Source organism: Acomys russatus, chromosome 8 (genome assembly GCF_903995435.1).
Source record: "Acomys russatus chromosome 8, mAcoRus1.1, whole genome shotgun sequence".
Lineage (NCBI taxonomy): Eukaryota > Metazoa > Chordata > Mammalia > Rodentia > Muridae > Acomys > Acomys russatus.
In genome coordinates, this window is record NC_067144.1 from 38,082,297 (window position 1) to 38,103,424 (window position 21,128).

At 37.9% G+C, this 21,128-nt stretch overlaps 1 protein-coding gene across 1 annotated transcript in view; it reads left to right on the forward strand.

Annotated features, from left to right (window-relative positions):
* Senp7 (SUMO specific peptidase 7) overlaps window positions 1-14,343 on the forward strand; it is a 112,721-nt gene extending 98,378 nt beyond the window's left edge. The window contains exons 17-24 of the mRNA XM_051150058.1: window positions 1,146-1,268; window positions 6,804-6,896; window positions 7,388-7,512; window positions 8,560-8,612; window positions 9,355-9,398; window positions 10,411-10,479; window positions 11,718-11,868; window positions 14,030-14,343. Coding sequence (XP_051006015.1) covers window positions 1,146-1,268; window positions 6,804-6,896; window positions 7,388-7,512; window positions 8,560-8,612; window positions 9,355-9,398; window positions 10,411-10,479; window positions 11,718-11,868; window positions 14,030-14,167 — 796 coding nt within the window. The 3' untranslated portion in view covers window positions 14,168-14,343. The remainder of the gene's footprint in view (window positions 1-1,145; window positions 1,269-6,803; window positions 6,897-7,387; window positions 7,513-8,559; window positions 8,613-9,354; window positions 9,399-10,410; window positions 10,480-11,717; window positions 11,869-14,029) is intronic.
* Window positions 14,344-21,128: the final 6,785 nt, after the last annotated feature.

Sequence of the window (21,128 nt, forward strand, 5' to 3'; positions counted from 1 at the left end):
TCATTTTATACTGTGTCCCTAAACTAAAATTTCTCACACTCAACTGAAAGATCTAATTTTTTAAAGATCCTTTTCAAATAAAATTTACTACCATTTAGACTGTCATTTTTATTTATAATTTTATCTTATTCTGGTCACAAAGGCTCAGAATTTCACATTGTCACAAACTAATAGATTGAGTATTGTTGAGTTTCTTGACGCGTCTCAGCTTTCTGAGACACAGTTAATTTTTCTAGAAGTGGCCTGGTAGTTTCCAGACTCTTGTTTTAAAAATACAGTTGTCTTTCTCATTTTCCTTACCATTATCTTAACCACTTTCTAAAATGAGACTAATGAACTGATTCCTATTACCAAGGAGAGACTGCCTAGTTTTACTGTAGAATAGATACCGTTCTTGGTCTTGGTGAATTCTGGCTACCGTTCTGTGTTTTCACAGGGGGATTTTCCCCTCACCCCTCCCACACATGCAGACACACAGGTCCGAGTGATGGAAGATGGGAGGAGCTGCAGGCTGCCCTGAGTTCTCTGTCTCTACACGTCTTCCTTCCACCATGCTGATCTGCGTACTTCAGATACTTAGTTGTCTAAAACTATTACATTGTTAAAGCTGACCTGACTGTCCTGTATAGCAAGTTTTTTATTATGAAAGGCAAAATCACTAAATGATTGAGTTACAAAGTGGCACTGAGGGGTTATTTTGTATATAGCATGTAGTAGTAGAAGTAGATTAAGAATTTAAGCTAGGAGTGTTCCTCTTACTAAATGTTTCTAGATTGGTCTACACTGTAGTCTTATATTTAGCATGTGATTATCTGGTCAGCATTTCCTTCTGTTTCCATTTCTTTAGGCTGTGGTTTATGTCACAGATACTACCCTCCTAACCCCTTCCCCCTTTTTTTCTCTCTAGTGTAAAGGTGGTGTTAATATGTGTTAGCAATTTGATAAATATTTATTAAATAAGTGGGCAGTTTCTCCTTTTAAGTGATTGTTTTGAAAGGCAAGAGATAACTAAAAGGGAAGCTGAAAGTCCAAATCATAGAAAAATGCAAGATTTCCTTGTATCTAACTGGCTGTAACAGTAATTTCATAAAAGGTAATTGAAGAAAATTCTAAACAGTTTCCCTTGTGGTTGTACTAATTTACAGGTATCTTCTACTGGAGAAGGCTTCAGATGAGCTTGTTGAACGAAGTCACATTTTTAGTAGCTTTTTCTATAAATGCTTGACAAGAAAGGAAAATAATATAACAGAAGATAATCCAGACCTCTCGTAAGTCAGTCTAACATAATTAAGGTTTTAAAAGAATTTATTAAAGTGTGTATATGGGCACAGTGCCCATGTGAAGGTCAGGGTACAACATAAGGGCTCCTTTCTTTCTTCCTACCATATGGGCACTAGAAGGTAGCAAGCAAGGAATGAAAGAGGACGACTGTCTTCCCTGCCCTGTTTGCTCTGGACTGGCTTTATCAGAGGTCATGGTTCCTCTGTGGATGTGTCTCTTACTGGACATGCCTGCTAGACGTTGTCTTCCACTTGGGGGTGCTGTTGCTTTTCTCTGCTCTCTGCCCTAGGGCCAGGGCAGTTCCCACTATGCTGTCTCCAGCTGCCTCTCTGGCCTTTTTGAAAATTTGTGCTTTTCCTGTGTTATATTCTGTTATAAAGATGTAGGCTTTTTTTCCCCCTGATTAGTTCCTTGCTTACATACTACTAAGTTAGTGTAACGTAATGTGAAATACCATTCTTATTTATACAATTTTGCTAAATTGCTCTATTCAGCATCTTTAAACAATTTTTTATATAGAATTAAAGCTATTGAGCAGTGGCTAGAACTAGACAAAAATGGAGACGTGGTTATTCTTTATTAGGTAGTAGAAAGTCAGGTAGTTATTATAGCATAGGCTTTCTCACAGACTCTTGCCCCATACCCAACAATTTGTATTAGAACCCAATAAATAGATCTCAGAAGCTTTTACTTTTTAAAGTTAGGAAACATTTGTCTTCCACTTTATAAATTTCCTGAGTATATTTTATATTTATTTGCTTTCCCCCTCACACTACAGTGCTTTTAGATACATAGGACCATAAAGTATATTCCAGTTCTCTGTCTACATGTATGTCAGGTGCCCATGGAGATCAGAAGAGGCCATCAGATCCCCTGGACCTGGAGTTACAGTCAACTGTGAGCCAGCATATGGGGGCGGGGATTAGGAACCTGGTCCTCTGGACAGGCAGCCAGTGCTCTTAACCACTAAGCCATCTCTTCAGCCACTATTCCAATTCTTTAGATAACAACAACAACAAAAGAAGTAATTAAGGATTGAATATTTAGAAACGAATAAATATGTAGGGAGTAGTAGGCCTGGGTTTAGATCCTTATTTTTAATGCTTTAAAAATGGTGATGCTGAGCTTGGTGCTTGGTGCTTGCTGTCAGGCCTGATAATAAAAGGACAAATCCTACAGGTTGTCCTCTGACGGTCACATGCATGCCATTGCATGTGCACCACATACGTACTTGCTCACACACACATAGATAAATGAGTGTAATAAAAATTTAAAAAGTAAACACTAGGCATAATAATTATGATGGTTAAATTAATGTGCTTTTAAAATTTGTTATTATATTCTGAAAAAGGATAGGAATATAGAGCATAGTCATTGATTGTCTGCTTTGAAGTCAAATGGTGAACAGAATTATTTAACCTATCATTTTTGTAAGATAAATGATAATTTATAATGTAAAATAGATGATTTATTTATAATAATTATCTTTATTAATGGACACTAAAAGAAATTAGGTTAGTTATACGTAGTTGAACGTTGTTTTCAAGCTCCAAAGTTCAGTTTTTTCTGGTGTTGTGTTGTAGCATATAATGTGTGGTATAAATGGGGCATTTGTGAGAATAACAGGAGGTTATTTTAATAGGATACACTGGTTAACTAATATATACTGAAGCTGCCTTAGACAAACTGGGATTATAGCCAACTTTAAGTGGCTTTATTGGTTTAGTTCCTGTATTGATGGACAAGACCTGTCAGAATTAAAGTGAAAAATCTAATTTTGAACAGTTTCTGATAATCAGGCTTAGGAGAAGGCATACAGAAGGAAATATATTGATTAATTTGTTATTTATAATTTCTTATGCCCTGCCTATAGTGTACACAAAAATTAATAATTAGGATCTTGCAAGTAATCCCACAATGTAGAAATGGTAAATTGTTGTACTTCAGTGTGAAGAAGTAAAACTAGGGAGATTCTGTTTATCACTAGGTTTGAGAAAATTAGCTTATATGTTTCTGATTATTCATAAGAATAATAAAAAACACAGCCAGGTGTGGTGGTGCATACTTTTAATCTAGTACTCAGAAGGCAGAGGCAGGTGGATTGCTGTAAGTTCGAGGCCAACCTGGTCTACAAAGCGAATCCAGGACAGCCAAGACTACGCAGAGAAACCATGTCTCAAAACAAACAAACAAACAAACAAACCAAAACAAAACCAAAAAAACAAAAACAAAAAAAGTTGCATGAATGGTATATTATAGTGCAGAAAAGGTGAGATAACACATTATGCACACAGGCACACACAGTCATGCATGTCTCCTGTTGATGCTTAGTTTGATATATTTGTGTATATATGCATCTTAATAATTAGTATTCATAAAAGAATCCCTTCAAACTAGTGTTGAAAGACATAATCTAGAAGCAATGCAACAAGGAAGAACCCTTTAGTATCAATTCATAAAAAAAGGTCCAAATTACTAGTGTTAATGCAAACTGCAGACTCAATGGCATTCAACTCATTACTATGCAAGGTTTGGCCTTTTTTATTTTCCTAAATACATTTCATGACATTTGTTCATCTTAGCATGCTGTAGACAACCTACCTCGTCTCAGTTTTCAGATATGTTCAGCCCTTTCATAATTTCTTCTGAAGTGTCTTCCAGCACCTGCATTTCACATTGAGAACGCCATGGCCATATTGTTTCCTTCCTTCCTTCCTTCCTTCCTTTCTTTCTTTCTTTCTTTTAACTCATTTGGATTTTAGTAAATGGGGCCAACATTTAAACAATGCATAACACATGTACAGATACATTAATTTCACATGACTTTTAAAAACTCTAGTTTTATGTAATAAGACAGAATACAGCACTCATCTCCTATTTTTGATAGTGAAGACCATCTTTCTTTTATTAACTTAAATGTCAAGTTGGTACTCTGCTCACAAAGTCAAAGAAGAGCATTGCCACCTTCAAAGCTTCCCATTTATTTCATTGTTAGGAACAGCTACATGTTTGTTTACACTTACCTCTTAAAAATTTGCCAGGTCCTACACCTTCGTAAATATCCAACACATCTGTATAGTATGAATAAAAGATCCGTAGCTGATTCTAATGGACAGTCCTTGGTTTACACTAAATTAAAAGCAATAAATAAATAAATAAAAGTTTTTAAGTCATGATAAATCTCAATGCATTTCATAATTTGATTGTATTTTCTATTCTTGTGATATAAAACATATATCATAAACTATCCTACAAAATTAACCACACAATACAGTCTTTTTTAGTTACTATCAGAACATAAATATGTAGGAATTTTTTCATCTAGTACAATTGAAACTGCATCCGTTAATCAAAATCTTTCCAATGCTCTGTTCCTTGGACTGAGTAACAGATTCGACTTCATTCCATGAACTGAGCAATTGTAGGTAGGTCACTTAATTGAAATCATGAAAGATTTTTCTTGCATGGATAGCTTATTTGTAGTTTATTTTAAAGTCTCACATGACAATCATGAAGCATGGATAGGAAACCATTCCTTGTCTATGGCTGAATAAAGATGCTCTACACTGTGTACATTCCACATTCACTGACCACTTCTTCCCATAATGGAAATCCTGTGCCTTGGGCCTACAGGCCATTGTGAATATTGCTGACCCATTCAAGAAATTAAAATGTCTTTTGATATTTTGATTCTAATTCCTTACATCAAGAACCAGAACTGAACCACAGATTATAAAACTATATAGTATAACAGAAGCACCATTCACTAGTTTATATTTCTACTATTAATGAACAAAAACCCCAAATTTCCCCCTTTTTGCCAACACTTTGTTATTTATTTATTTTTACTTTTTAAATTAATTTATTCATATTACATCTCAATTGTTATCCCATCCCTTGTTTCCTCCTGCCCCTCTCTACGTTCCGCTGTCACCCTATTCCCCTCCCCTATGTCTGTGACTGAGAGGGACCTCCTCCCCCTCTATATGATCGTAGGGTATCAAGTCTCTTATTGATAGCCTATTATCCTTCCTCTGAGTGCCACCAGGCCTCTCCATCAAGGGGATGTGGTCAAATATGGGGCACTAGAGTTCATGTGAAAGTTAGTCCTTGCTCTTCACTCAACTGTGGAGAATGCCCTGTCCATTGGCTAGATCTTTGTAGGAGTTCAATGTTTACTGCGCATATTGTCCTTGGTTGGTGCCATAGTTTGAGCAGAACCCCTGGGCCCAGATCTGCCCATCATAATGTTCTTCTTAAAGGTTTCTAGAACATTCTGAATCCTTCTATTTCCCTATTTCCCCATACTTCTCTCACCTAGAGTCCCAATAGTATGCACTCACATCTATCCCAATTTCCTGGTAAGTGGTTGTACTAATTTGCATTCCCACCATCAATGAAGGAGTGTTCCCCTTTCTCCACATCCTCACTTTGTTTTTGGTCTTAGTCATTCTGAGGGGTGTGAGATGGAATCTCAGAGTTGTTTTGATTTGCATTTCTCTGATGTCTAAGGACATTGAGCATTTCTTTAAGTGTTTCTCAGCCATTCGATATTCCTCTGTTGAGAATTCTCTGTTTAATTCTGAGCCCCATTTCTTAATTGGGTTATTTGGTTTGGTGGTGTTTAATTTCATGAGTTCTTTATATATTTTGGATATTAGCCCTTTGTCAGATATAGGGTTGGTGAAGATCTTTTCCCAGTCTGTAGGCAGTCGCTTTGTTCTGTTGACAGTGTCTCCTGCCTTACAGAAGCTTCTCAGCCTCATGAGGTCCCATTTATTAATTGTTGGCCTTAAGGCCTGGGTTGTTGGTGTTCTGTTCAGGAAGTTGTCTCCTGTGCCAATGTGTTCCAGGCTCTTTCCCACTTTTTCTTCTAACTGATTTAGTATCTCTAGTTTTATGTTGATTTCCTCAGTTCTTAACTGTGTAAAATACAGTACTGCCACATGCTTTTATTTATTTTTGGTGTTTTTCCTTTTGCCTTTAAATTATAATTTTTTTTAACAATTCAAATTATTTTTATTATTTGTTTTTAGAGAAATTATAAATTTCTACAAAGTTTATGTTTTTTTTTTAAGTTTATGTTTTAAAAGTAAAGAAAAAATACTATTATTTCTTCCTCTCCACTAGGTTTTACCACTTACCTCAGATTAGTTGGATAATGCTGTCAAGGTTTGATGGTACTTTACATTATCCCTAAGTTGGAGCAAAGTAGAGACAATGAGGTTTGAATATGTTTATGCTCAGTTACTGAGCCACTTTGGAATCTAAAAAGCATTTAGCAATGTGCTGCCTTTACTCTGTATATTCCATTTCTGCTTATGATAATCAGATGTAAGAACAATCAAATATATTTCTGGTATGTTAAATTACACACTTTGAAGTCGGTGATTTAATAATATCATCTTAAGTGTAAAAAGTGGCTTTTAATTCCATAACTGAAATGTAAGACTTTTTATGCTTTCCGTTCTGTGCTTTAAATTAGAATTTTAAAAGTAGCTCTATGTCTTTCATATTCCTAGAATGGCTCAGAGAAGACACAAAAGAGTTAGAACATGGACTCGGCACATAAACATCTTTAATAAAGACTACATCTTTGTACCTGTAAATGAATCGTAAGTATTTTTGACTATTTAAAAACCAGTTAAGAGTTAAGAAAAAGATATTTGAGGTATAGTTGATAAAAAGGTGCATAAATGCAGAATTCACTCAAATTTTTAGTAGAAAAAAAATAGCAAATTTCTCCCATGTTGTAATAACCAAAACAATAGATTTTTTTTCTTTAAGAAATATTTTATTAACTAAAAAATTAGAAGAGAGTTAAATTCTAATACAGAAGGGTAATGTTATGGGTCTTTTGTTAGTAGGGATGCTGAAAAGAAAGTACTGAGCGTGTGAAGGTAGATAAGGTTTGAAGCTTTATTTCCGGCCTTGGTAGTTGTGGCTGTTAGTGTAGAGTGTGTGCCCATCTTACAGGACATGCTATACTGGATGTCTTCACGATTAGTAAGAAGTTTATCATAGCCCCTGTCACAGGCAGCGCTAGAAGGTTCTTGTACATTGTTTAGATGTGGCCTGTTATTAAGATGACAGTTCTTTTCAACAGGTCTCACTGGTATCTTGCAGTCATTTGCTTTCCATGGCTAGAAGAAGCTGTGTATGAAGATTTCCCACAGACTGTGTCCCAACAGTTCCAGGACCAGCAGTCTCAACATGACAACAAAACTATAGGTGACAGACATTGTTTATATAGTGTTTCTAATAGTAATCATAGTGATAAGCAGATAAAGGAGAAAAAATGAAGTTAAAAGTCTGTCTCCTTATTAATAAACTTATTAGACTAAAAATGTTTGAAGTTCTCATGATACCCAGCACTATACAAAATGCAATTCTAAAGTCATATATACCATTGATGCTAATTTTTATTACAGCGTTTTAAGAGAATAGTTTTATTAACATGACTCTGAATTCATGGCATGACTCTACAGGCATAGCTTAAACTCTCTAATTTCATACACTTTTTATATATGAGCTATTTAGAGGCAATGAGGAGCTCGTATTTCTTCTATGATTTTCTTGTGACATTAAATCTTAAGTAAGCAAATAGTCTTTTTTTCTTGAAGAAATAATTTTTAAAAATCAGGTTTTTTGTAGCTGTAAATTTTTTTTTTTAAGTTTTTCAAGACAGGGTTTCTCTGTGTAGCCTTGGCTGTCCTGGACTTGCTTTGTAGACCAGGCTGGCCAGGAACTCACATGAATCTGCCTACCTCTGCCTCCTAAGTGCTGGGATTACAGGTGTGCGCCATCACACCCGGCTTTGTAGCTGTAATTTAAATAGCAAGCAAAATTGATAGTAGCTTTTGTTACTAAAACTATCTAAAATCTGGAGCAGGGAGGGAGAAAACTGTGGACTTATTTATTTTCCATCTTTTTTTTTAATCCCTTTGTGCTTCAAAAGTTTAAAGAGCTAGTACATGACAAGTTAATTGGCCTCCACATTAAAGTGCACATTTGTATTAGTTTGCTGTATTTGTAAATAGTCTTTTGGGAGTAAATGGGCCCATCCAGTTTGTATTTCAGGTTTTGGCTCCAAGATTTCTATACTGTGTGATAACAGACAACTTACCAGTTTTATCTATTGATTAAATTTTCTCGTAACACTAACTATAAAATATTTTTTCTTTAATTAGTAGTGTGGATGCATCTTAAAGTTTAGATTACGTAAGTTATCTGTGTGCCACACAATAAAGACTCATGGCAGCTTTATTTGTTAACTAGATAATGAAGTGCGTCCCGCTTCAGCAGTGTCTGCAGGTGCGGAGGATTCCCAAGTAAGTGTGCTCGGTCCAGGTCTGGAGGAAGGAAAACCCATTAAAACTGCAAAGTTAACTGCAACATGGGGCTGACCTAAGTGGGTTGAAATGGGCGTTAGTGGTCCTTTTTGATTATTTCAGTGATTTTTGGGAAAGAACATGACGTTCCATTCTAACTAGTTTGTTTGTGTCAAGTTCCTCTCTTAGAGATTCGTTGTGTTCTCTAGAAAAATAATGGTACTAACATGTCCTTTTAAGAAGTCAGTTTGATCTGCTCATTCAGGAGCGTGTGAGCAAGACCAGTGTCAGTGCAGCCCACCGTCGCTAATGTGGCTTCCCTCATCACAGAGAAACAGCCTGTGATTGCTTCTCAGCCTTTGGCTCATACCAAGTGCAGATTAAAACTTGGTTTCTTGTGCCTCAAATACAGTAATTGTGTCTCTACAGCCTTAGCGGCGTTACAGAATGTGTGTAGACATAAGTTATGTTATTTGACTTTAAGATAATAAATGAATAAAAATAAAATTGTATGTTCTTGCGTAGGCCAGGTTAGAGCATGTGCCCGAGGCTGGAGTGAGAGCACGCTGTCAGTGAGCTTTGGGAAACAGGCGTAACCTGACTTATTTTGAAGCGAACTGTTGAGGCAATAACTCTATCTGGAAAATTTAATTTCAGTATTTGAAACACTTTAAGGAATAAGTGGCCATTAATGTATTTAAACTAGCTTAAATTGCAAAGACAAAAATTCATGTTATTTCAGAGTACTGAGATGAATATGCCAGCACCAAAGAAAATGTGTAAACGGTAAGTACATGTTATAATAATAGTACAAAAGTTTGAAAATTAATTAACTTATTTTATGTGTATGAGTGTTTTGTCTGCATGTGTATATGTGCACCACATGTGTGCCTGGCCTCACTGCAGAGGTCAGCATGTGTATGTGCACCACATGTGTGCCTGGCCTCACTGCAGAGGTCAGCATGTGTATATGTGCACCACATGTGTGCCTGGCCTCACTGCAGAGGTCACCATGTGTATATGTGCACCACATGTGTGCCTGGCCTCACTGCAGAGGTCAGCATGTGTATATGTGCACCACATGAGTGCCTGGCCTCACTGCATAGGTCAGCATGTGTATATGTGCACCACATGTGTGCCTGGCCTCACTGCATAGGTCAGCATGTGTATATGTGCACCACATGTGTGCCTAGCCTCACTGCAGAGGTCAGCATGTGTATATGTGCACATGTGTGCCTGGCCTCACTGCAGAGGTCAGCATGTGTATGTGCACCACATGTGTGCCTAGCCTCACTGCAGAGGTCAGCATGTGTATATGTGCACATGAGTGCCTGGCCTCACTGCAGAGGTCAGCATGTGTATGTGCACCACATGTGTGCCTAGCCTCACTGCAGAGGTCAGAAGAGGGTTTTGGATCCCCTGGAACTGGAGTTATAGACACTGGTGAAATGCTGTGTGGATTCTGGGAGCCACACTCGTATTTTCTGCAAGAACAAGTGCTCTGAATCAAAGAGCCACCCCTCCAGCCCCCAACACTTATTTGTTTGCTTGTTTATGTATTTAAATAAATGTGTGTGTTGGGATTTGCATATGCCGTGACACAGCATACATGTGAAGGCTTGAGGACAGCTTTTGGGAGTTGGTTCCCTCTTCCTACCCAGCATTGAAGTCAGGTCATGAGACGTTGAGGCAGTTGCCAGCTGATGCATCTCACAGCCCTGGGTGTTTTCTTTGTTTGTACTTTGGCATTCATCTTTATGGGTCTCTATATCTTGATTTCCTCCTTTGTGTTTTAAAGGCCGTGTATTCTCATACTAGATTCCTTGAAAGCTGCTTCTATCCAAAACACAGTTCAGAACTTACGGGAGTAAGTATTACAGTTTTTATGTTTAGTCTGTTATCTAAAGTCTCAGCACTTTTTGAAACCGCCTTAAGAATTGCTAAAAACAGTGCTGGAGATGTGGTGGGTGCGTAACAGGACTGTGGTCCAACACTCAGGCAGCGTTGCAGCTTGACAGGCAAGAAGACTGTTAATTCAAGGTCAGCTTTGAAGGACACTGGACTCTAATAGTGAGATCCCGGTTACTATGAAAAAAGAGATTGATAACACCATAATAATAAATATATACAACCATGGATATATATAAAATATATATGGTTTTTCAAGACAGGGATTTTCTGTGTAGCCCTGGCTGTTGTGGAACTCACTCTTGTAGATCAAGCTGGCCCAGAACTCACAGAGATTCTCCTGCCTCTGCTTCCCGGGGACTGGGATTAAAGGTGAGTACCATAACTGCCCAGCATAATAATTATATATGTAACATGTACTTAAATGAACTTGGAAATCTGTTTGCCAGGAACGTCCTTTGTTATGTGTTAATACCGAAAGGTTTAGATGTTAAAGGTAAACTCAAAATTTTTATTTATAATTGAGCAAAACCATAATTTTATGCAGCAACATTGCAGATATTAGTGATTATCAAAGATAAAATCTAGAAAGAAAGTAGAAACTTGTGAATTTCTATTAGTGGGAGTGGGGTGAGGGAGAGCGAGTGAGAGAGAGAGATTTTCTTACAAAAGTTTAAAAATCAGTATGTGTTTGTATGTGTGGTATTGGCATGCTTGTGCCTGGGCCTAGGTGTGGAAGTCAGAAGGCAGCTTGAGAGAGCTGGTTGTCTCTGCACTGTGTGGATCCTGGAGATCTAATCCAGGTCATGAGGTGTCGCTGCAAGAATCTTTGATAGGAAGTGCCTTTAGCAGTTGGCACTGGAGAGGAATTTTGTATTAATATATTGGTGCTGGAAAAAATCCATTAATTTAAAAAGCCACATGTTAGCATATTTCATAATATAAATGTCTTTATGTTATCTGGATTGTGAACATTAGGCTGTTGAAAACTCGAGCTTCTATGTGAAGAATCCCATCACTTTCTTCACAGTGGCATTGAGAAGGCTCACAGGTTACATCTACATTTTGAAATTCTGTCTTTGGAAATTTAATTTGAGGCAACAGATTTTGCAAAGGAGGTGTTTTCTTCTTCTGTAGAAAGTGTTGTAGATTGCTCAGAATTTCTACTCAAGTCACTTTCCATATTGATCATTTCAGGTATTTAGAGGTAGAGTGGGAAGTTAAGCGAAAAACGCACCGTGAGTTCAGTAAAGCAAACATGGTCGATCTATGTCCTAAAGTCCCTAAGCAGGACAACAGCAGCGACTGTGGAGTCTATTTATTGCAGTATGTGGAAAGCTTCTTCCAGGTATGTGCTGGTACAGAGTCTTTTATTCACACTTGCCAATGTGCAGTTACACACTCCTGGCAGGAAAATGTGAGTAGGCAAAGACAGGTAGAAAAGAAATAGAGACTACAAGTGACCTAGATAGAACCTGGGAAGTGTGATAAGTCCAGTAAAGCCACTGATGGACAAAACGGGCGAAGACATGAAATGCAGAAAAAAAGCAAATGAACATTCTAGAGTTGAAAGCATACAGCAATTCATTAAGAACTTACTTGGGGTTCTTAATGTGGTGATATATGTATGTATTGCCTGTGTGATTAGGCAGCTGAGGCAAAGTGATGAGAAAACATAGAGAAACTTTCATGTAAAAGGATAAAATCATCATGAGGTAAGTTGTGGGGCTGCCCAGCCTTTGCAACATGAACTGTCCTGTGTATTGTGGTACAGTCATCGCTATCCTGGAGGTTGGACATACTTGGTAGCACATTAGAAACAGTAGAAGCCGGAATTAGAGAACTTGAAGGAGACAGAAAAGAAGAGGCACGTCTGATAGGACAGAGGTCTCATATAATTGGAGTTCCAGAAGCTTAGTGAAGGAGTGAGTGGAGCAGATAAAATACTGAAAAAATTTCTAACTGTAAAAAGACCCATTTACTTCAGGAGCTTAGAGCACCATAGCTGAGGAAACACAATTAGAAGCATGCCTGTTTTCTAATTCATAGGCATTTTATTGGAGTTTACAACAATAAAGACAAATCTTTAAATGGCAGTGAAATCACAACCTTTTCACACACCAGCTTGTTTAGTTCTGTCACTAGCAGTATCACTTATGAAGATAGTTTTTTGTTGGATTTTTTGTTTTGTTTTGTTTAATATTTTATTTATTTGTTTTATGTATATGCTGCTCTATCTGCGTATATACCTACATGCCAGAAGAGGGCATCAGATCATATTATAGATGGTTGTGAGCCACTATGTGGTTGCTTGGACTTGAACTCAGGACCTCTGGAAGAACAGACAGTGCTCTTATCCACTTAGCCATCTCTGTAGCCTTTTTTTGTTTGTTTGTTTGTTTGTTTTTAACCAGAAGTCTATATTGAGAATTCTTGTCTTCAGTTAGAACTCTAATATTGGAAGGAATGATTACTGCATAGTAAAAGATGTCACACATTCGAGAAGCCATCACATAATTGTTACGTTGTGCTTGGTACCCCTTTTTATTCCACATGGAACTTCATTATATGATGACAGTTGTGTTCCTCTAGTATTGTTTCCAAGTAGATTTTGACTTAAGGTTTACAATATCCAGTGGGCTTTGCTAGTGACATATTCTGTCTTTGTTACATTATTCCAATTTTAGGTAGCCTCCACCAGTAGAATAAATTTTACATACAGGATTACCCTGTAAAATTCCTGGGAGAAAGAAAAAAAATTCCTGGGAGAAGAAAGCCAGAATTCTAACCCCATGTCTTGTAGACAGGCCAGAAACAGGCTTGAGGAACCAATGAGTTTCCCAAATGTAGACCTGGCTCGCAGGGTCACAGTAGTGAACAGTAGTGAGGCCATTTTGAAGTCGCACACTTACCCATCCTTTCGCCCTTTCTTTTTTAAGATGCAAGTGCTTATGTCAACTTTCTGGTAATTTCTTTGAATTAACACAATCTAAGGTAGCCTTCTGCAGCAACTAAATAGTTACGCACAAGGAGAAATAACTTCATAGTTGCAACTCAACTTTGCCTTAAGTTAACATTATGGAAACATAGATGTACTGGAGGCGGCTTCTTACCGTAAAAGACAACTTCTAGTGAGATTTTTCATGTTTGGAACTCTGGAATTCTTTATCATTAGATAGTTTAACAGTGCTAACACATGTTCAAGGTCATCTGAATTCTGAGTTCTGAAGAATCTCTCTTTAGCAATTACAACACTCCAACACACTTTGTAACGGAGTAGACTATTGCATTCTGATGTTTAAAAGTTAGCAGTTTTATGAAAATGCTAAAATAGATTGTGGCCATGATTACCCTATTGAGAAACTGAAAACTTGCTGTGTGCTTTAGGTTAGTGGTGTGGTATGGTGGGCCACAAGCTGTTGGTTTATGAAAGGTCTGGTTTTTTCCATTTCCTGTAAGATTGAAACCATGGAGTCACACTAATGGCAGCCTTTCTTTTCTCTTACTAGGATCCCATCGTTAACTTTGAGCTGCCAATTCACTTGGAGAAATGGTTTCCTCGCCATGTGATAAAGACCAAGCGGGAAGATATTCGAGAGCTCATTTTGAAGCTTCATTTACAACAGCAGAAGGGCAGCAGTAGCTAGTTAATCTGTGCACACATGGTGCGTGCTCTCTAAGCTTACTGCAAAGCCGCTTACCAGCATTTGTGTCAGCTTACAGAGAAGAAAGGAACTTGCAGTAGTTCATAAGTCGTTCACATGTATATACGATCGTGTTTGAGACATTGGCCTCTTACAGTTGAAGGTGAAGTAGAAGCACTTATAAATGATATTTTTATGACTAAATATGCTTGGATTATGCAATAGCATATGTAATGTGGGAATGTTTTCATAAGTAATAAAACTATGTGATCTGTACTTCCACATAACTGGGTGTTGATGGGAGGTAGGTTCTCCCTGGTGCCAGCCCCAGTGCTTGTCAGATTTGTTGACAAGTCACATCATATTGTAATTCTATTCTTTGCAGCTCAAGCATGCAGTATGAATACTGTGTATTTTTTTAAAAAAATAACTTAGAATCAAGGCTTAAGAAAATGCCATTCACGGCATCTCTTCTGTATAGTGTGAAAAAATATCATTAGTTAAAAATTTACCCTTTCCAAGTGCAGCTTATTATCCTTTTTTTTCAGCTTATTATTCTTAATTGTTAAATGCAATTATTCTGCTGTAATTCCCTCCTTCACTTCTTTCAGTGTCATATCTAGGGATCTAAGAAATGAGTTCATTTGTTCAGATAACGTGGAACAAATTTGAATACCAAATTAGTTTTAAAAATTATGTAGCTAAGCTTTATTGAGGTATAGCTATATAAATATTCATTCCTACATTGCCCCAGAATGTGCGTGTACAGTTTCTATAAAAGACAATACTGCTGTCCTCATAATTTTAATAAAGAGAACCCTTTAAACTTCTATTTATTATTTAGAACCAAATATGTAATTTTATAGTTTGGTTTACCCACTATTCACTTGCAAAGCCAGGTTTCTCATTGCTTTTATATTTTTAAGTTATAGTTTTTAAAGATGTATGATCTCATAATACAGTACTTAATATTTTATCAAATGTTCAGGTAACAATTCTGCTGAGTTTCTGTGATGATGGGAGTGTTAGGTAGCAAACATTTTAGAATCTTCTGCTACCAGAACTATTTTGAGTGAGACATGATCATACTGTTTTCTCAGATAATGGGTTTTAGAAAATTATTTGAAGCATTTCTTGGATTCACAATTAGAACTGTGTGTAAAGCACTTGAAGCAAAGGCCATTTAAGATAAAACTAAGACACCTGAAGGTTTTATTTCAAAACCAAGTGACTTGGGGCTGTCGGCGAGCCTTCTCCGTGCCCACAGCGTCTGTAAATCTTGTCTCCTTGCATTGTTCAAGATACATAGAGATCTTACATAAACGTGCTTATTAATTGTGTATTTCATTCCTAATGTGTGTATTTTGGGGAGAAAAATTTTAAAGTGGCTCTTAATTGTTTTGTACATCTAATTTTTGAAAGCAGGTATGTAAGACATCTTGTAATTTCTGAACTTTTTGTTTGTGTGTTTTCCAAGATTCCGCTGTCCTTCATGTTTTGGAGACTGTTTAAAATTTGTCTTCCTCAATTCATATAGGAATAATGATTTGAGGACGTCAACATTTTGTATTAAACATGTTTTCAATTCATTGAATTGTAGTGTTTCTTAAATATGAAGTCCTGCTAGAAATGTATTTTTAATTGTATTGTGTCTTTCGTATACCACGTATTTTTAAATTAATTTTTCTTCACATTTTAAGAAGTGTACAGTTAATTTGCATGCCTTTTTGTGTAAAGGAAAATATTTTTACTTCTGCAACTTAAGTAGATAAGAACAGTGTTCCCAAATCCATAATCCAAAAAACTTCTAAGTGTGGGATGTTCTGAGCACCAACATGTTACCACACATAGAAAAATCCATACCTGACCTCATGTGATGAGTGACGGTCAAAACATTAAACGTAGTGTATAAAATTACCTCAGCATATGTATGAGGCGTATATACGAAACAAGTGAATATCATATGTATACTTGGGCCCGTCCCCACAACATTCTAAGATCTGAAACATAAGGCTCTCCTGCTCGTAGGTATTTCACTAAGTGATACCCAGCTGCAGGCTTCTATTAGCTAGTAGTACAGCACAAGAAAATGAACTGCGTGGTCATCGTAAGGGCGCTTGCTGTGCAAGTCTAGTGTCCCAGTTTGCTTTCCATTGCTGTGGTAAGCACTATGACCAAGCCAACTTGGGGAGGAAAGAGTTTCATCTTACACTTCCAGATGGAAGGAAATCAGAGTAGGAACTTGAAGCAGAAACTATGGAAGAATCCTGTTACTGATTCTGTTCCTCTGCCAGCATTTTGTTAGGCACACAATAAATTAACTCTTTCCCTTTTTGAAAGTAAACACTTTTTTTTTTCTTGCCAGGTTTCTCTATGTAGCCCTTACTCTCCTGAAACTCAATCTGTAGACCAGACTGGTCTTGAACTCAGAGAGATCTGCCTGCCTCTGCTTCCCAAGTGCTGGGATTAAAGGCGTATACTACCACTGCCTGGCTTGCCAATACTTTTTTAAAAAAATAATTTAAATAATTTTTGTTGTTGTTGTTTGTTAATGCCCCCTGGTCTACTTAGTGCTTCCCATATAAACATGGATGTGGGGCCACCCGCTGGGACATGGGCCTACTGTTCATCTAACTTCTTAATATAACCTAGACCCACATCCCAGGGGCTGCTACAGCACACAACAGTGGGCTAAGCCCTCCCCCATCAATCAACAATCTCGACAATTCCCCCACAGGCATGGTCCCAGTGAGACCCCCTTCCCCATGTGACTCGATTGTATTAACTTGACAAAAACTAACCAGGACACATGGTGATCTGAATTTGGTTCCTGGAACTCATGTGAAGGTGAAAAGAGATAACTGATTTTACAAGTTGCCCTTCCGCCTCCATAGGTGAGTTGTGCTCAGCACACCCACATATACAATATGCACATTTGCACACTAATCATAAATTAAGAAATGAATTCTAAGGTTTTTGAAAGCAAACACTCATTTCTGGACAGATGAGCAAGGCTTGTAATTTGTTACGATTTGGTAAAAATAGAGTTTCTTTGGAAGTGTGGCGAAGGTCAGCCTAAGGGTATAGTAAGTTTGTTCAGAAAGGATGCTAGTGAGGCAATAAACAGTGAAAAGCTTGCTAGTGGTCAGGAATTATTTGTAGAGGCGATACAAATTTTAACTTAAGACTCTTGAGGCAGGGTTGGTTTTGTGTGTTTTGTTTGTTTTTGTTCTAAAGTCCTATTTAATCAGGAAGTGAGTGTGAAACTTTTAAACTTCTTAAAAATCATCACAGATAAACATACACACACACAGATCTATGATGATTTCTAAGACCTTTATTTATATTAGTCAGGAAGTAAACTGTCTCAACTTGGTCACAGAACCGTCTCCATCCTGTTCCAGCCTATTTGTCCACATCCTCACATTCTCCTTTCCTTCTTAGTGGAGCAGAATTGTTCACTCCCGCTGTACTTCTGCTCTTTTAACTGGGCATATTCCTGTGGAATTTGTAAACTTTGCCCATTGCATATTGTATTATATGAGTCTCCAGCTGATGTGGTCTGGGCTTCCCGAAGTGATCTCATCTGTAAAACTTACTTCCTTTGTGGGGACTAGAGAAATCAAAGCCCCAAGAAGACCTCGGATGAAGATGTCCTCTGTGTGAAGTTAGCACGGTAATTTCAGCAAGGTATATGCGGAACCAGGTAATCCCACTTTAAACCCCAGGCCATAGCTAATTGCCTGGGGCTGGCTTTGTTTCCGAACAGGTTAATCATTCTAATGTGTTCATTTTAACCTGATATTTGATGAAATTCGTAACTGCAGCACTTCTAGTCCCAAGCACTTTTGGATAGGTGATATCTGACCTAAGTCTATTATTCAACATTTTGCTAGACATGCAAAAGAGAACTCTTTCCTCTTTTGAAAGCAAACATTCCTTTTCTAAAAATAATACTTTTAGTTTATTCTTTACAAATACTGTATACGTTTTTATCATATCTAACTGCCATTACCTGTGGGAAGCTGAAGCTATCGCCCTTGCTAAGGTGGCGCCTGGCAACCTGCCAGGCAAAATGACTTGCAATTCTGCTCCTGGGAAACAAGTCCTTATTTGGGTTGTGGGCCACAGTGACGTATGCATCCTGCCTTGTCGGGAACCAATTGGAGCTACCAACGTAAGAGCTGCTGATTGGGTGAGGCAGAGGATATAAGAGGGCGCTGGGGTACAGAAGAAGCTAAGCTTGCTGAAAATTCCTGAATAAACCGCCTGGAGAAGAACGCTCGGGTCGTGTCCTTATTTTCCGCTGGCCGGAAGGGTCACGACAATTACCTCCCTTTAATACCCCCAGTCTCCCCTACCCTCTCACCCAATTTCATGACCCCCTTTTGAGTTGTTGTTTACTAATACCCCTTGGCTTAATTAGTGCTGCTCATATAAGCGTGGATGCAGGGGCCACCCACTAGGGCAAGGACAACCTACAAGTTGCCCCCTCCCCAAAGGAGAGTGACTCTCACAGCAGCCATCAACTGCTAACAGCTCTTCGACCAGAGGTGGAATCTCAGGGCCCTTGCCCATCTCTCAGAGTATTTTGGTGAATATTCATATCCAGATAACACTGCACTTTGCTTTTTTTTTTCTTCTAAAATGCCTTTTGTAACACTTATGCTCAAAGGATAATCATACAGAATAATTCACTCTTCAGTTCCTTCATAGGAATTTGTATAAATTTTAATAATTCTTAACTATAAATATACATGCATTTACCTGTGGGCTACACGGCCATCAAACACTGAAAACATTCTGCATTTTCTCAATCTAAGTACATCAATGTTTCCAAACTGCGTAATTCTCAGAGACTTTTCATTCTTTGGTGTAGGCCAACAAAACGAATAGTTTTCTGCCAGTGTTCATTAATTACAATTTTTCCTGTGTTTCCATTTGTCAAAAAGTAGTTAAGACTAAATTTTTTTTCATTTTTTCCACTCTGACTCATGATAAAGTTTTCACACTTGCTGAAATGTTGCTAATATTGTACAGATACCAACTACTCTGTATGCATAGCTTTTAGAAGGGCTGCAAATGGTTATAGATATAATTGACAAGCTTTTCTCATGCCATAGAAACAATGACACAGTTAAGGCTTCTAAGTAAACAGGTGCTGTACACCTTGAGTAATTTTTTCTTTTCAAAAAATTTCACCGTAACATGTAAAAAATTTGTAAATCATGTTATAGTAATTACTAGTTTCCACAGGGATGTTTGGCTAACTTTGTTACTTTCTACTTGGTTAGGTCGATGAACTTTTCTAGCATAGAATTTTATCTGATTCCATTTGGTGTAGGACACCATTTGTAGATAAAGAGTTCCTCACGTCCAGACAGATGAATGCTATTCTAGGCTATGTTGAACCACTTAATCCCAAGAATATGCTGCTATCACTTCAGGGCAGGATGGCCTTAGAGCAAAGCCATTAAAAACAACTGTTTAGTCAGAAGGAGTTAATTGGAAGGGGCTTGACCACAACTGTTCTAGGGCACCACACCATAGAAACACTACCCCCACTGTCTGCGGAACCCATCAAAACAGAGCCTTTGAATGTTTTTTTTTTTCCTTTTCTTTTTTTTTTAATTAATTTATTTAGATTATATCTCAGTTGTTATCCCAGCCCTTGTATCCTCCCATTCCTCCCTCCCTCCCACTTTCACCCTATTCCCCTTCCATATGTCTGTGACCGAGGGGGCCCTCCTCCCCCACTATATGGTCATAGGCTAGCAAGTCTCATCTTGGTAGCCGCTTATTCTTTCTCTGAGTGCCACCAGGCCTCCCCACCAAGGGGGATGTGGTCAGATATGGGGCACCAGAGTTCATATCTGAGTCAGTCCTCACTCTCCACTCATCTGTGGAGAATGTCCTGTCCATTGGCTAGATTTGAGAGCAGGTTCAATGTTTACTGCATGTACTGTCCTTGGTGCAGTAGTTGGAGCAGAACCCCTGGGCCTAAATCCACCCATCATGGTGTTATTCTTGTAGGTTTCTAGGACCCTCTGGATCCTTCTATGTCCCCATTCTCCCATACTTATTTCACCTAGAGTCCCAATAGGATGTCCTCACAACTATCTCAATCTCTTGGTAAGTGAAGACTTTCATGGGACATGCCTCTTGGGCTAGTGTCTAATTATAAGTGAGTATATAACATGTGAGTCTGCTTCTGGATTAACTCACTCAGTATGATCATTTCTAGTTCCATCCATTTGTCCACAAATTTTGGGATTTCCTTGTTTTTAATAGCTGAATAGTATTCCATAGTGAATTCTCAACAGAGGAATATCGAATGGCTGAGAAACACTTAAAGAAATGCTCAACGTCTTTAGTCATCAGAGAAATGCAAATCAAAATGACTCTGAGATTCCATCTTACACCTATCAGAATGGCTAAGATCAAAAACTCAAGTGACAGCACATGCTGGCGAGGATGTGGAGAAAGGGGAACACTCCTTCATTGCTGATGGGAATACAAAGTTGTACAAGTACTTTGGAAATCTATCTGGCGCTATCTCAGAAAACTGGGAATAGGGCTTCCTCAAGACCCAGCTATTCTACTCCATGGAATACATTCAGAAGATGCTCCGGCACACAAGGACATATGCTCAACCGTGTTCATAGCAGCCTTATTCATAATAGCCAGAACCTGGAAACAGCCTAAGTGTCCCTCAGTTGAAGAATGGATAAAGAAACTGTGGTACATTTAAACTATGGAATACTTTGAATGTTTCTTGGTAGATACTTTGTCTCTGTTATCAAGCTGATTGTGGCTTTTCCATACTGCTTCCAAAAAACTATTTGTGCCTTTTTCTCTCTTGGTAAATTCTTTTGCTGGGATGTCACTGCCATCTTAGATGGCATGAGCTTCACATTTGGTAGATAACTTGACAGCACAGTTGTTTTTATAAAACATGATTTAT